At 38.0% G+C, this 16,843-nt stretch overlaps 1 protein-coding gene across 19 annotated transcripts in view; it reads left to right on the plus strand.

Moving 5' to 3' along the window:
* NTRK2 (neurotrophic receptor tyrosine kinase 2) overlaps positions 1-16,843 on the plus strand; it is a 386,793-nt gene that overhangs the window by 80,727 nt on the left and 289,223 nt on the right. For 18 of the 19 annotated variants that reach the window (XR_014062590.1, XM_081521581.1, XM_081521570.1 and 15 more), the window contains 2 exons: positions 303-338; positions 3,262-3,359. Coding sequence is in view for 18 of the 19 variants with exons in the window: in XM_081521581.1 (XP_081377707.1) it covers positions 303-338; positions 3,262-3,359 (134 nt within the window). In the remaining variant the exon portion in view is untranslated. The remainder of the gene's footprint in view (positions 1-302; positions 339-3,261; positions 3,360-16,843) is intronic. The other variant, XM_081521605.1, reaches the window with a different exon arrangement.

The following is a 16,843-nucleotide window of genomic DNA, read 5'->3' on the forward strand; positions in this document are numbered from 1 at the left end:
AACAGCAAAAAAAAGTGGTCATAGTTCATTTATGGTTGAATTTTTTCTCATTTAAGTGATTTTTAATTTCTGTTTGTCCTTTTCTTTTTCTTTCTAGAATAGAGACAGGGAGTGTGGGCTTGGGAAGAGCAACAAGGTTACATGAAGCAAACCTAGAATTTCAGATTTTATTTACGTATAAAACAATCTATTCAATTTAAAACCTTCAATATGTATTTAGCCAATCTTAGTGGGTTTAGTTAGTAATTTTTAACTTTGAATGCATACTTAACAAGGTATCTTTGTTTTGTTTTGCTTTTTAGGTGCAAACCCAAATTATCCTGATGTAATTTATGAAGGTAGCTATCATGTGGTCTGTATTTTGTATTTTTTCAAAATATTTGTCTAAATGAAATAAATCAACTAAAAGAACTTTAAGCTCAATTAAATATACACTTCAAGCATGACTTAGGCCAAAATAATGCTTCAAAAATCATTCGGTATTGATGGCTGTTTTCCCTTGATATTTACAATGCCTGTAAATAGTGTTTTCTCTCTCTTGCTTGTTCTTGGAAGCAGTAAATCCATTCCACTGTAACAGACATTTTGTTTCCATAATTGGGAACTAATTACCTGTTTAAAAGCCTTGACTACCAAGAAAAGGGGGGCGTATCAGTTTCTGGCTATGACGGTAAACCCAATTCAAAATTATGTTTCTTATATAATGAAAAAGCCTGGATCACAGAGAGGAACCTCAAAGGCAAGGCATGTTTTAAGGTTGGTGAAACCAGCAACTCAACCATGCCATCAGGGATCCAGGTTGTTTTTTTTTTCCATCTCTACACCCTCCTGCCCATTGTGCTGGCTTCACTGAAGGCTGGTTTCTCTTATGGTCTTAAAATGAGTCATTCACATTGATGGGAGAAAGGGAGGAACTTTTGAAATTGTTCCAGAAGAAGGAGAACTTTCCCAGAGACCTCCATCAAACCTCCCTCTTTCTGACTCAGGACTCAGTTGGGTCATGGTTCATTTTTGCCTCCAGTATTGAGGGCTGGATTAACCCTTGGTTAAATAGATCCATCCCTGGAGTTTACATCAACTTTCCTAGAGGAATAAATTCCCTTGAATAAAATGGATCTCTCTTAAATGGTAAAGAATCTGCCTGCAAAGCAGGAGACCCTGGTTTGATCCCTGGGTTGGGAGGATCTCCTGGAGAAGGGAATGGATACCCACTCCAGTATTCTTGCCTGGAGAATTCCATGGACAGGGAGCCTAGGGGGCTTCAGTCCATGGGGTTGTAAAGAGTCAGACACAACTGAGGAACTAACCCTTTTACTTTTGGAATGTGGAAGGAGAGAACCAAAATGTCCATTGCATTAGCTTACCAAATATCTCATCTTTCCTTTGCTATTTTAATTGAATTCAAGGGTCATTTTACTAGGTATGAGAATCCATTGTTAATAGTTTTGAAACCACCTTCATGACCAGGAGGCTTCTTTGGGGGAAATAGCAGGCTCACTTTCAAGACTTGGCTTGAAATTTTAAATTGATAAAAAGTTACATTGATCAAAATGTTTCATTTATATATTTATTCTATAAAATAGTCTATTCTTTAATTCTGATGCACACCTTGACAAATGTGTATATTTATATTTTTAATGTACAAATAATTTGCATTTTTAAATATAAAACGATTCTCTCTGTGTTTATGTGTGTATATTTAACTTGAGCTAATTTTATCTAGGGAATTAAATTGTCTCTTCTTGCTTTATGCATGTTAAGCCATATTTCCTCCAGGCTGTTGTGGTTTGGGTGATTTTGTGGATGTGATTTGTGTATTTTTATATTTATTTGTTCTGATATGGTTTAAAGAAAGAGTACATCAAATTGTATCACAGAGAAATTGTATTGTGATTTTTCTATTTTAAAATTATGTTTTGAACTCCTTTCCAATAATTTTAAGTCTCTAAAAATGTCATCTTTCCATTGGACTCAGATCACACTTTGGATATTTGGCTTAAAATGTTGTTATATTAAACTGTAGATACTTTAATGATTTAATTTTGCATGAGTAGCTGGATATAATATGAAGAGGGAAAATAAGCAAATAAATGATATCTCCTAGTGTTTGAAATATTAATAAGTTCTAATATTTTCAAAATGAAAATGGTAAGAATATAGTTTTGCAGTTAAGAATGAAACAGCCACAGATAGAAAATAAATGCTATTTCTGTTAATTTTCATTCACATTCAAAGGAACACTCTGCTAATAAGAATATAATTTAAATTGGTTGCCTTGAGGCCAGCATGATATTTCTACCAAGGGAAGATTAGCTGGGGCTGGCTTAATGAGGTTGGTTGTTCAGGATGGAAATTGAAGGCGCCATATCTATTTAGAATAAAAATACAAACCATTTATAAACAACATTGTCTGCAATAAGTTTACTAAAAACTTTTTATGACTTTCATATATAATATTATTAATAAAGACATTCCCTACAGAAAAATCATTTATTTCTATCCTGATCCATGTAGGCTAAAATTGATCCAGAGGAGCAGCTACATTTGAGAACTATGAGAACATATCCTCATAATTCTAAGTGTTGTGTTGGTGAAGTTCCCTATACATTAATTCTGCAGCTGAAATATTGGCAGTTCAGAGCTCTTTTAAAAAGTTCAAATGTGGACCCAAGTTCGCTCTCAGTGCTGAGTCCACATTCTATTTTAAGTGAATAAGTAAGATGTCCGGAAATCATTGCTGCTGATTTCAAGTCTGATTTCTAGACTCTGCTGCCTTCTTGCCAGTTGACCTTAAGACTAGTAATTTAACATCTCTGAGCTTTCATTCTTCAGCTGTAAAACTGGTGGTTAGACTCGATTTCCAAAGACCGTTCTAGGCCTATAGATCTATGACTCTTGTATGGTTGATTTTTTTGTATTTTCATTAAATATAAATATTTAATATATATATATTGATATTATATACAATATTATATAATATAAAACCTTCATGTGCAGAGAAAAATCCTATACCTCGTTTGGAATTTGACCAACAAAGCAATGATGTAAAGATCTGGGTTGAATACAATTTTGACATCACACAGTCTTACAGTGAATTTAACCCAAGGTGGGGGGTGTCATGTTTCTCTCCAGCCACACTGTCAGTGGTTTGGAAGTTTGTGATTTGTCTTGCTTCGTTCTGGCTTCTACTGTGGCTCACGTTTGTTGGCAGCCTAAAGACAACTTCATGCTTCCTTCTTTTTCCCCTTTCTCCAATTTAAGATTACGGGACCGCAGCAAATGACATTGGGGACACCACGAACAAAAGTAATGGAACCCTTCCCACAGGTGTTGTTGACACGGGTCGGGAACACCTTTCGGTGAGTGAGATGCTTACTTGTTTCCTAAATTGGTTCTGAGCATTTTGATTGCTTGAATGCCTGAGGGACCTTCAATGCCAGTCTTTCAACAAAACACTTTTATTCAGATGTAAATAGGATGTTGAAGGGTAGGGGAACAAACAGAAAGATTTAAGAGAAGTTATAAAGGTGCTGTGGTCTTCCCTGGTAGCTCAGATGGTAAAGAATCTGCCTGCAATGCAGGAGACCCAGGTTCAGTCCCTGAGCTGGGAAAGTCCCCTGGAGAAGGGAATGGAAACCCACTCCAGTATTCTTGCCTGGAGAATTCCATGGGGTCACAAAGAGTCGGACACGACTGAGCAACTAACACACACATAAAGGTGCTGTATAGCCTCTGATTTATTGCTGGTGATTCCTATTTTAAATATCTGTCCTTTAGGGACTTCCTTGGCAGTCCAGTGGTTAAGACCCTGCACCCTACAGGAGACATAAGTTCCATCCCTGGTCTGAGAACTAAGGTACCAGATGTCACTTGGCAGCCAAAAACAAAACAAAAGACAGATACAAACAAATGTTGGAAAGGTTGTGGAAAAATAGAAAGCGTTAGATATTGCTGCAGGCATGCGTGTGTGCCTGTTAAGTTGCTCAGTCATATCCGACTCTGCGACCCCATGGACTGCCAGACTCCTCTGTCCATGGAATTCTCCAAGCAAGAATACTGGAGTGGGCTGCCATGCCTTCCTCCAGAAGATCTTCCTGGCTCAGGGATGGAACCTGCAACTCTTGGGTCTGCTGCAGACAGGTTCTTTACCACTAATGCCACCTGGGAAGCCCCTAGATATTGTTAGTGAGAATAAAAAGTGGTATGGTGACTTTCAAAAACTTTTCTCAAAAAAAAAAAATTGTCCTTTAAAAGATTATTACTAGAATATCAAGAAACCAGGTTTCTCATTCAGTTGTTGTTCTTCAGTTGCTCAGTCATGTCTGACTCTTCGTGAACCCATGGACTGCAGCACGCCAGACTTCACTGTCCTTCACTATCTCGTGCAGTCTGCTCAAACTTATGTGCATTGAGTCAATGATGCCATCCAACCATCTCATCCTCTGTCACTCCCTACTCCTCATGCCTTCGATCTTTCCCAGAATTAGGGTCTTTTCCAGTGAGTTGGCTCTTTACATCAGGTGGCCAAATTATTGGAGCTTCAGCTCCAGCATCTGTACTTCCAGTGAATATTCAGGGTTGATTTCCTTTAGGATTGACTAGTTTGATCACCTTGCTGTCCAAGGGACTCTCAAGAGTCTTCTCGAGCACCACAGTTTGAAAGCATCACTTCTTCAGCACTCAGCCTTCCTTATGGTCCCGCTCTCACATCCGTACACGACTACTGGAAAAACCATACCTTTGACTATATGGACCTTTGTCAGTAAAGTGATGTCTCTGATTTTTAATATGCTGTCTAGGTTTGTCATAGCTTTTCTTTCAAGGAGCAAGCATGTTTTAATTTCATGGCTGCAGTCACCATCTGCAGTGATGTTGGAGCACAAGATAATAAAATCTTTTACTGTTCCATTTTTTTTCCCCATCTGCTTGCCATGAAGTGCTGGGACCAGATGCCATAATCTTAGTTTTCTGAATGTTACATTTTAAGCCAGCTTTTTTACTTTCCACTTTAACCTTTATTAAGAGGCTCTTTAGTTCTTCACTTTCTGCCATTAAGGTGGTATCATTTGCATACCTAAAGTTATTGATATTTCTCCTGTCAATATTGATTCCAGCTTGTGATTCATCCAGCCCAGCATCTCATTCAGGGATATGTATAATTCTTGTTTCCACACCTTCACACTTGTCTCCTTAAATATCTTAATAAAATTTTCAGTGCCTACAGAACGTAAGAAATCCAGTAGGTTCTGAAAGGGGCTGGCCATGGGAGGATATAAAAATGAATGAAATACAGATCTATCCCTTTGGTTCTTGTACTTAGGTCAGAGACCTGAGATGTGAATATTAGCACCTAAAATGCAAACAGAGGCTGAGCAAGGCAATGGGAGTGGTAGATGTAGAGGGGGGCACCCTGGTCCTTCCTCTTAGGAGAGCTGGAAGAGTCTGTGGGACAGGTGTCACAGCCTGTGATGGATGCATGGGATTTGGACACAGAGGAAAGAAGAGGAAGGGCCTTGTAGATGTGTGAGCAAGAGCCTGCAAACTGGAAACATTCTTGATTGGAAGGCAGAGTGTGTGAAGGATAGTGGTCAGAGGCAAGGCTGGGGAAGTTGGCTGTGAGGTCTTGAACTTCTATGCCAAGTGGTTAGATTTATGGCACAGTGAAGAACATTAAAGGCGGTGTGAGTTCATCTCCCCAGGACTCTGGGGCAGCAGCTCAGGTCAAAACCCAACAGATTCCTCCATTTTTTCTTTTCCTTCCTTGTCATGTGCACCCAGTCAAACATCATGTGAGTTCTGCCTCCTTGTAAACTTCAAACCTTGTGGCCCTTGGGCAAAGTTTAGCTTATGTAGTCTGTAGGCTAAGAATAGTTCTCACATTTTTAAGTGGTTTGAAAAAAAAAACAAAAGAAGGATGACATTTTGTGACACAAGAGCTTTTGTATGAAATTCACATGTCAATGTCCATAAATAAAGTTTTATTAGAATAGAATCATGCCTATTTACATATTGTGTGGGGCTACTTTTGCACTCAAGGGCATATGGAGTAGTTGCAGCAAAGTCTGTATGGCCTGCAGCACTGGAAATATTTATCATTTGGCCCTTTGCAGAGAAAGTTTGCCACAATTGCTTGTTCCTGGATGACTGCCACAGCCTCCCACCCTATCTCCCTCTCCCATTCTTGTGATCTTCTGGCCTTTTTTCATGCATCAGCCTGAGTGACTTTTTTTTTAAATAGTTGTTTTATTTTATAAGTTTCAGCTGTACTATATTATAATTTCACATCTGTGTACACTAAAGAGTGATCATCCCACCAGCCTAGTTACCATCTGTCACCATACAATTGACCCTCTGCACTCATTTTGCCCATCCTGACCCCCTTTCTCTCTGGTAACCACTAATCTGATCTCTGTATCTATGAGCTGGTTTCTGTTTTGTTTGTTTGTTTGTTTTGGTTTTTTAGATTCTATAGATGAGTGCAATCATATGGTATTTGTCTTTTGTCTGACTTATTTCCATTACCATAGTACCTTCAAGGTCCATCCATATTGTCACAAATGGGAAGATTTCATTGTTTTTAATGGCTGAGTAATATTTCATTGAATAATACTCAATTCCATTGAGTATTATTCCACTGAGTAATATTCCAATAAATATATATGTATATATTTATATATATCACATATCACATCTTCTTATCCATTCATCTATTGATGGACACTTAGGTTGTCAACACATCTTGTCTATTGTAAATAATGCTGCATTGAACATGTGTGTACTTGCTAAGTCATGTTTGACTCTTTGCAACCCCGTGGACTATAGCCTGCCAGGCTCCCCTGTCCATGGAATTCTCCAGGTAAGAATATTGGAGTGGGTTGCCATTTCCTCCTCCAGGGGATCATCCTGACCCAGGGATCGAACCCACATCTCCTGAACTGGCAGTCAGGTTCTTTATCAGTGAGCCACCAGTGAAGCCCCTAAATCTTGAGTTTGTTTCTATTTTGCATGTATATTCATTTGTATTGTTTTAAAATTGCACATAAGTGATATCATACAGTATCATACAAGTCTCTTGTCCACTCTTTTCTGCCCTAAACCCAGTGCAGTGCTGTGGCATGGGGCTGGTGGGAACAGAGCATTACCGTGTAGATAATGGGATCATTCACGGGAAAGCCATGAATGTTGCTTCCCAGTGGATAGTCATGACCACTGAGCATGGAATGCAGTGTATGAGCAGGATTCTTGAGAAGGTGAGGCCAGGGACAGAGGGTGGACTAGGTGTTCTTTGAGTTCCCAAAGCTGGGTTGGAAGGGAGAGAGGATTACAGTGACCAGACTCCCCTTGTCCTGAAATAGGCAACCTGACACTGAATCCCAGATACCTGTCCATTGCTGGGAGATAATAATTAGAAGACACACCCTCTCTGTGGCTAAAATTCTTCCCTAGAAATGGTCCATTGAACATATGGGTGCATATATCCTTTTGTATTAGTGTTTTCATGTTCTGTTATAAATACCCAGAAGTAGAATAACTGGGTCATATGGTACTTCTATTCTTAGTTTTTTGAGGAGTCTCCATACTGTTTTACATGGTGGCTGTCCCATTTTACATCCTCACCACCAGTGTTTGAAGATTCTCTTTTCTCAATATCTTTGCCAACATTTGTTATTTCTTGCTTTTCAATAATAGCCATTCTAATAGGTGTGAGGTGATATCTTACGTGGTTTTGATTTGCATTCCCCTAATAATTAGTGATGTTGAACATATTTTCATGTGCTTGTTGGCACCGAAGAATTGATGCTTTTGAACTGTGGTTTTGGAGAAGACTCTTGAGAGTCCCTTGGACTGCAAGAAGATTCAACCAGTCCATCCGAAAGGAGATCAGTCCTGGGTGTTCATTGGAAGGACTGATGTTGAAGCTGAAACTCCAATACTTTGGCCACCTCATGCAAAGAGTTGACTCATTGGAAAAGACTCTGATGCTAGGAAGGATTGGGAGCAGGAAGAGAAGGGGACGACAGAGGATGAGATGGTTGGATGGCATCACCGACTCGATGGACATGGGTTTGGGTGGACTCTGGGAGTTGGTGATGGACAGGGAAGCCTGGCGTGCTGCGATTCATGGGGTCGCAAAGAGTCGGACGTGACTGAGCGACTGAACTGAACTGAACTGACACTGAATCTATAGACTGCTTTGAGTACTACAGACATTTTAATAAGATTAATTCTTCCACTTCATGAATATGGAATATCTTTCCACTTATTTGTGGTTTTTCTTTTCAATTTCTCATCATCTTAGTTTTCTGTGCGCTGGTCTTTTCACTTTTGGTTAAATTTATTCCTAGGTATTTTATTCTTTTGGTATAATTGCAAATGGGGTTGTTTTATTAGTTTCTTTTTCTGATATATCATTATTAGTGTATAGAAAAGCCATATATCTGTACATTGATTTTGTATCCTGTGACTTCACTGAATTAATTTACTGATTATAATAATTTTTTGGTGGACTCTTCAGGGTTTTCTTAATATGGTATCATGTCATCTGCAAATCATGACAGTTTTACTTTTTCCTTTCTGATTTGGGTGCTTTCATTTCTTTTTCTTGCCTAATTTCTATGGCTAGGACTTCCAACATCATGTTGAATGAAAGAGGCAAGAGTGGGCATTTTTATCTTGTTCCTGACTTCTTTGTTGAGTTTTTATCATCTAAGTGGATGTTAAATTTTGTCAGGTGCTTTTTTCTTTATATATTGAGATGATCATGTGTGATTGTTTAGCCTTCATTTTGTTAATGTTATGTATCACGTTGATTGATTTGTAGATATTGAACCATCCTTGAAACCCTGGAATAAATTACATTTCATTGTGGTGTATGATCCTTTTAATGCATATCAGACATATTTTGCTAATATTCATTGAGGATTTTACATCTGTGTTCATCAAGATATTGGCCAGTTATTTTCTATTTTGTGGTGTCCTTGTCTGGTTTTGGTACCAGGGAAATGTTAGCTTTGTAGAATGCTTTTGGCAGGTTCCTTCTTCTTCATTTTTTTTTTTCCTGAAGAATTTGAGAAAGTTCTTAAATATTCTTTGAATGTTTTTGTAGAATTTGCCATTAAAACTACCTGGTCCTGGGCTTTTGCTTGTTGGGAGAATTTTGATTACTGTTTTAATTTCCTCACTAGCAATTTGTTTATTCAGATCTTCTATTTCTTAAAAATTCAGTCTTGAAAAATTATGTTTCTAGGAGTTTATCCTTTTATTCCAGTTTGTCCAATTTTTTGGCAAATAATTGTTTGCAACAGCCTCTTATGATCCTTTGTTTTCCTATGATGTCATTGCTATTCCTCCTCTTTCACTTCTGATTTTATATATTTGAGTCTCTTTTTTATTAGTCTAGCTGAAGTTTTATTGATTTTATCTTTTCAAAGAGCTAGCTTTTTGTTTTATTGATCTTTTCTATTTTTTAGTCTTTATTTATTTATGCTTGGATCTTTATTATTTCCTTTCTTTTACTAATATTTGGCTTCATTTGTTATGCTTTTTCTAGTTCCGTTGGGTGGAAAGTTAGCTTCCTTATTTAGGACTATTGTTTATTGAGGTTGGCCTGTATTGCTATGAATATCCCTCTTGTGACCAGTTTTGCTGCACTCCATAGACTTTGGTTATGTTAAATTTCTATTTTCATTCATCTCTATGCATTTTTATTTCTTCTTTGATTTCTTCAAAGACCTATTGGTTGTTCAGTAACATGTTGTTTAATCTCCAGTTTTTGTAGTTTTTCCAATTTTTTTCTTGTGAGCAAGTTTTAGTTTCATATACTTGTCTTTGGAGAAGATGTTTGATATGATTTTAATCCTCTTAAATTTATTGAGACTTGTTTACTGACCTAAAATGTGAACTTTCTTGGAGAAACTTCCATGTGCCCTTGAGAAGAATGTTTACTGCTTTTCGATTGAATGTTCTATGTATATCTGGAAGGTGATCTGGTCTAACATGTCAAAATCTGATACATCCTTATTAATTTTCTTTTTGGATAATCAATCCATTGATATAAGTGGGGTGTTAAGTCTCCTGCTATTATTGTGTCCCTTTCAATTTCTCCCTTTCAGTTCAATCATTCAGTCATGTCTGACACTTTGTGACCCATGGACTGCAGCACGCCAGGCCTCCCTGTCCATCATCAACTCCCAGAATTTACTCAAACTCATGTCCATTGAGTCAGTGATGCCATCCAACCATCTCATCTGCTGTCATCCCCTTCTCCTCCCACCTTCAATCTTTCCCAGCATCAGAGTCTTTTCAAATGAGTCAGCTCTTCACATCAGGTGGCCAAAGTATTGGAGTTTCAGCTTCAACATCAGTCCTTCCAATGAACATTCAGGGTTGATTTTCTTTAGGATGGACTGGTTGGATCTCTTTGCAGTCCAAGGGACTCTTAAGAGTCTTCTCCAACACCACAGTTCAAAAGCATCAATCCTTCGGTGCTCAGCTTTCTTTATAGTCCAACTCTCCCATCCATACATGACTGCTGGAAAAACCATAGCCTTGACTAGACGGACCTTTGTTGGTAAAGTAATGTCTCTGCTTTTTAATATGCTGTCTAGGTTGGTCATAACTTTTCTTCCAAGGAGTAAGCATCTTTTATTTCATGGCTGCAGTCACCATCTGCAGTGATTTTGGAGCCCAAAAAGGTAAAGTCTGCCATTGTTTACATTGTTTCTCCATCTATTTGCCATGAAGTGATGGGACCAGATGCCATGATCTTTGTTTTCTGAATGTTGAACATTTGCTCTGTGTATCTTGGTGCTCCTGTATTGGGTGCATATACATTTGTATATGTTATATCTTCTTGCTGGATTGACCCCTTTATCATAATTTAATGCCCTTTGTCTTTTATTACAGTGGTTTGTTTTAAAGTTTGTTTTGTCTGTTATGAATATAGCTGTTCCAGCTTTCTTTTTATCCCATTTTCATGGAATATCTTTTTCCATCTGTTCATTTTCAGCCTATGTGTATTCTTTCTTCTGAAGTGAGTATCTTGTAGGCAACATACAGACAGATCATGCTTTTTAATCCATTTTAATCCATTTCTTTTGATTGGTGAATTTAGCCCATTTACATTTAAAGGAATTATTAACCAGTATTTATTGTCATCATTTTGTTAGTTGTTTTATGGCTATTTTTGTAGTTCTTTTCTGTTCCTTTCTTATTCTCTTTCACTCGTATCTTGAGATACTCCACGTTTGGTGGAGTGTTACGTTTAGATTCTCTTATCATTTTTTTCCTCTTTTTACTATAAGTTTTTTCCTTGTGATTACTGGGAGGTTCACATATAACACTGTATGTAAGTAATATCCTGTTTTAAGTTGGTGGTAACTTAAGTTTGAATACATTCCAAAGCTTTATCTTTTTTACACCCCATTCCCATGATTATACTTGTGGTGAAACAAGTGGAGGCTCTGTTCATCTAGTTTTCAGATCCTTTTCTGAGGGAATTATTTCATATTTAGTTGCAAACTTGCTGTGTCCATGGTAGTAGATGAGTTTAGGATCTTCTTATACCACTGTCTTGAACCCTCTCCCTTTAGTGACCTTTTTAAAGCACAAATAGGATCACTGTTTTATTGTCATTCTCAGAGTCTTCTCAACGTATTGTAATGAAACTTTTGTTTTATAAACCCCCTCATGATGGTTAATAGGGCCCTACATATCTTGCCCTTGTCTGTCTCTCTGACTTCATCTGCACACTCTCCTCACTGTTTACCAGTTATCTTTTTAAAATGCTCTCTTGCATGCTCCAGGCTTACTTTTGTCTCATAGTTTTCACATTTGCTTTTTTCTCTAGGAGGCATGCACTTCCCAATGGTCACCACACAGCTTTAGCTAGAGTGGCTAGCAACATCCATTACCCTATTTCATCTTCTGCTGAGCAGTTATTATTGTGATAATTATCTTGAATATTTATTTGTTTACATTTTTAATATCTTTTTCCTTTCCCTGATTCTTTAGTAAGATTCTTAGGATAAGTGACCTGGTCAGTGTTTTTCCCAGCTGTATTCCTAGTCCTTGGAATAGTACCTGACACCTAGAGGTGGTTAGACTGATGATGAGCACTATAGAATGGGTTTCAGAAGAGAAGGATTGGAAGTGGGGTGATGATTTAGGTGTTTGGTTCAATAATAAAGAGATATGATGAATATTTAAACCAGGGCCGTGGCAGTGGGACCAGGAGGCTCAAAAAGAGATGCAACTTAACTGCAACTTATAACATGCACATCCAGTATTTGGAGACAGACATACATGTTTCCACAGATGACTATATGCATTGAAACAGCAAGAAAAACTGCTGTGCTAAATCAACTGCAGAATGTTTTCTAATTCCTTCCTTGTGCAGTCATTTAAGTTTTTACTCTCATACCAAACCATTTAATGTTTCTTGGTTTGAGAATGTTGTTTGCATTTGTAAGGAATCCAAGAAGCATGCGTTAAACCCACTGATGTGTATGTATCTCAATTACTAAAAATTGTATGCTAACTTCAGTTTTCTCTTTTGAATCCAAATGCTAAATTTAAGCCCCTAATTGGTATATCTTGATGTTTGAACTGCCTGTAGTAGGGTATTGGAGAGCAAGATCAGTGAAAATAATCTTTGTTGAAAGTCTGTATATTTTGACTCCACCTGTAGCCCCTAGGAATTTGCATGAGAGTACAGGTCAATGTTTTGCAGAATTTAAAGAAAATTTCAAAATTATGTGTGGATCAAACATTTAATACATCAATAGCCCCTGATCACCAGAAAGTTCATTAGACTAGAAGAAAAGTTTCAGAATCAGGGAGCTGATACAAAATTCAATGGTATTTTCAAAGCCTTTGGAAGACACTTGGAAGCAACAAATGCTCCTCATGAATGCTGCTGAATTTTCAGAGCAGAGCAGTTCCTTATTGTACGCTGAGAGGTAACCTTAGATAAAACCAACCAACCGACTAGCCAACAAACTTATTCCTTTTCTCCCATGTGAAGACACTCTCACCCCAACACACATACACACAGTACATGAAACTCTGTATTTATCAAATAATTTGTCTTTGAGGAAATGATTCTTCTCATTGTCATAGGAGTCTTTGTTTATTAAAGCATCCTTTACATTTAGAATTGCTTCAATAGGTTTAAATATTTGCTAGCAGATCATTAACTGCTTTTCTGGAATCAATCACCTTTCCATTTTCTAAGTTAACTTAAACATTCCTAAATGAAATAAAGAATGCAAGGTAGATATATTATCCCCACGTACAAATGAGGAAACAGAGTCTTAGAAAAGTGAAGCATCCGTGAGCTGTCACAGCTGGTAAAGGTGGGCTTTCCTGGGAACATAAGGACAAAGGTCTCCTGAATGCCAGTAAGGTACTTTCCAAAGTGGGGAAGACTGTACTGTGGCTCTGCAGAGAGATCCTGGGACTCAGGGCAGGTCCTCCAAATCTATCTTCATCTCAGATTCCTTCCTATAAGATAGTGCTTGAATTTGTTTATCTGTATAATTTTGGAATTTAATAATAGGGTAGAGAAACTTATAGCTGATGATCTCTTTCCCATGAAAATGTTAGTTAGAAATAAAGATTGAAAAAGAAATACGCAAAACCATCAGATGAGTTTGAGGGAAATGATCTTGGTAAGAACAAGCTGATTCCTAACTTGCCTTTTAGGAATCACTACAATTCTATTTGTATGTAGGTCACAGAGACAGAATTAAGTCTGTGCTCAAACATCTGTAGAAGTGTTGCCTGGGAGAGCCACTCACAACTTAAGCAGCAAAGAGAAATATCACACCTTTGTTTGACCCTAGACAAGTGTTTGGCATGTGCTCTTTTCTGTGTTTTGCGGCTTATTTAATGCCGTCTCCATCTAACACCATCTGAAGGTTCTGCTGGGGGATTTCAGTGTGTCTGTGGTCAGTCATGTCCTACTCTTTGTGACTCCTTGGACTGTAGTCCGCCAGTCTCCTCAGTTTATGGAATTTTTCAGGCAAAAATACCGAAATGAGTTGCCATTTCCTTCTCCAGGGGATCTTCCTGACTCAGGGGTTGAACACGCCTCTCTTCTGTTTCCTGCATTGGCAGCCTGATTCTTTACCATTAGCACCACCTGGAAAGCTATAGCCATGTGTTTTTATTATTCTGCTTTCACTCTCAGCCACACACTTTGAAAATGCAATGTAGTGGATAAATCACACATGAATCACAGGTTTTATATTTGCTAGACTTTTATTTCAGTCCCAAGCTTGAGAGGTATGATCTTGGGCTGCTTTCTTATGTTTTTCTAAATCTCAGTTTTATTATCATCATCATTATCATCATTATGGCAAACATAATTAATTACTTATTAAACTAGGCACTGTGTCAAGCTCATTACCTGTATTAACAGATTGACGATTTACAACAGCCTGCAAGGTGGAGTTATTATATCCCCTAGTTTATATAAGAGGATTATGAGATGGGCTGAGAGGTTAAGTGATTTGTAAACCATGCAACTAATAAGTGGTAAATCTCAATTCTGAACTCAGAGAATCTATCTTCTTAATCTCCACTTGACACTGCCTCTCACTATGGCATATGAATACCATATATAGTATGGGTATATTAATCAGGATAAGCTATGCTGTGGTAACAAAAATCCCCAAATTTCAGTGGCTTAAAACAATAAAAGCTTATTTATTGTTTCATTACAGGTATTGACTGGGAGTTCTGTCAGCCTCATCCTCATTCCGAGATGAGGCAGACACATCAGCCACTTTTTGAAAATTTAGCACTTATTTTGGCACCAAGTAAGAGTACACTTCCCTTAATGCTATTAACATTATTATCAATGGATAATTTTTCTTGTGGAGGACGTCCTGGGCACTTCAGTAGGTTTAGCAGCATCCCTGGGTTTCCCTGGTGGCTCAGCTGGTAAAGAATCTGCCTGCAATGCAGGAGATGTAGGTTTGATCCCTGGGTTGGGAAGATCCTCTGGAGAAGGGAACGGCTATCCACTCCAGTATACTTGCCTGGATATAGTCCATTGGGTCGCAAAAAGTTGAACACGACTGAGGAACTTTCACTTCATTTCACTTCAAAATCACTTTAACCATCAAGCACTTCTTTCCACAGAGTGCTAATTAAGTTCTAGCTATACTATATCCAGATACAGCTATCCATCTGTTGTTGTCAATAAAGTTTTATTGGAACACAAACAAGCCCATTTGCTTGCATATTGTCTATGTCTTTTTTCACACTACAGCAGTGGAATTGACTAGTTGCAACAGAGACTCTAGGCCCTCAAGTTCAGTTCAGTTGCTCAGTTGTGTCCGACTCTTTGCAACCCCATGAATTGCAGTATGCCAGGCCTCCCTGTCCATCACCAACTCCCGGAGTTTACCCAAACCCATGTCCATCGAGTCGGTAATGCCATCCAGCCATCTCATTCTCTGTTGTCCCCTTCTGCTCCTGCCCCCAATCCTTCCCAGCATCAGGGTCTTTTCCAGTGAGTCAGCTCTTTGCATGAGGTGGCCAAAGTATTGGAGTTTCAGCTTCAACATCAGTCCTTCCAATGAACACCCAGGACTGATCTACTTTAGGATGGACTGGTTGGATCTCCTTGCAGTCCAAGGGACTCTCAAGAGTCTTCTCCAACACCACAGTTCAAAATCATCAATTCTTCGATGCTCACCTTTCTTCACTGTCCAACTCTCACATCCATACATGACTACTGGAAAAACCATAGCCTTGACTAGACGGACTTTTGTTGGCAAAGTAATGTCTCTGCTTTTTAATATGCTATCTAGGTTGGTCATAACTTTCCTTCCAAGGAGTAAGCATCTTTTAATTTCATGGCTGCAATCACCATCTTCAGTGATTTTGGAGCCCCCCAAAATAAACTCTGACACTGTTTTCCCATCTATTTCCCATGAAGTGATGGGACCAGATCATGGTATCTTTGTAAAGTGTTTACAATATGAGGCTTTACAGGAAAGTTTGCCAACTCCTGGTTTATAAAAACAGACATATTTTGGAAGTGGGACTTTGGGGTGAATAACAAAAATGGAAGATAGCTCTATGTCCATCTGTGTTTATAAATTATTAGTGTGTACTTAGCATTATGCACTTGTGCCTTTGTGATTTCCAGCTCGGAGCTGTGACAAGATTCACAAAGATCTGCATTTACTGTCTCTCTTGTGTGATTCACAACTTGCAATTACACCTTTAAATTAGAAAAACAACCCTGTATTGATCTTTCTCATACATACAGAAAAGGTCACATGTCAAGTCTACAACCCTATGAGCCTTCACAGGCTGAGCTCACTCTCCACTTCTTTCCTGATCCCTTCTAGACCTGCTCACTGCTCCAGGCATCCTGACTTCCTAAGAGCAACAGTAGCCAATTAAAAAAAAAAATCTTTATTATGGACAACTCTCAAACATGTACTGTGGTAGAGAGAATAGAGAAATGAACTCCCCTGTATCTTTCAGCAGCTTCAAAAATTATTAGGATTTTGTCATTCATGTTTTATATTCTCTCTCTTCTCTTTCTAGATAGGTATGTAGGTACATAGGTATATAGATAGATAAAATATCTATTATTTATATATTATATAATATATGGTGTGTTAGTATGAGTTTATCTATATAATATGAATTGGATGAATATTTTTATTAGCTTTAACTTACAGTTTCTCACTTGTAGAATAGGGATAATAATAGGACCTATATACTTCTTCCTAGGTTTGTTGAAGAATAAGTGAATTGATATATCCATAAAGTTCTTAGAAAATCAAGTAGTAATTATTCAATAAATATTAACTGTCTC

This window comes from Giraffa tippelskirchi, chromosome 1 (assembly GCF_054371585.1).
Source record: "Giraffa tippelskirchi isolate mGirTip1 chromosome 1, T2T-mGirTip1v1.2.pri, whole genome shotgun sequence".
Lineage (NCBI taxonomy): Eukaryota > Metazoa > Chordata > Mammalia > Artiodactyla > Giraffidae > Giraffa > Giraffa tippelskirchi.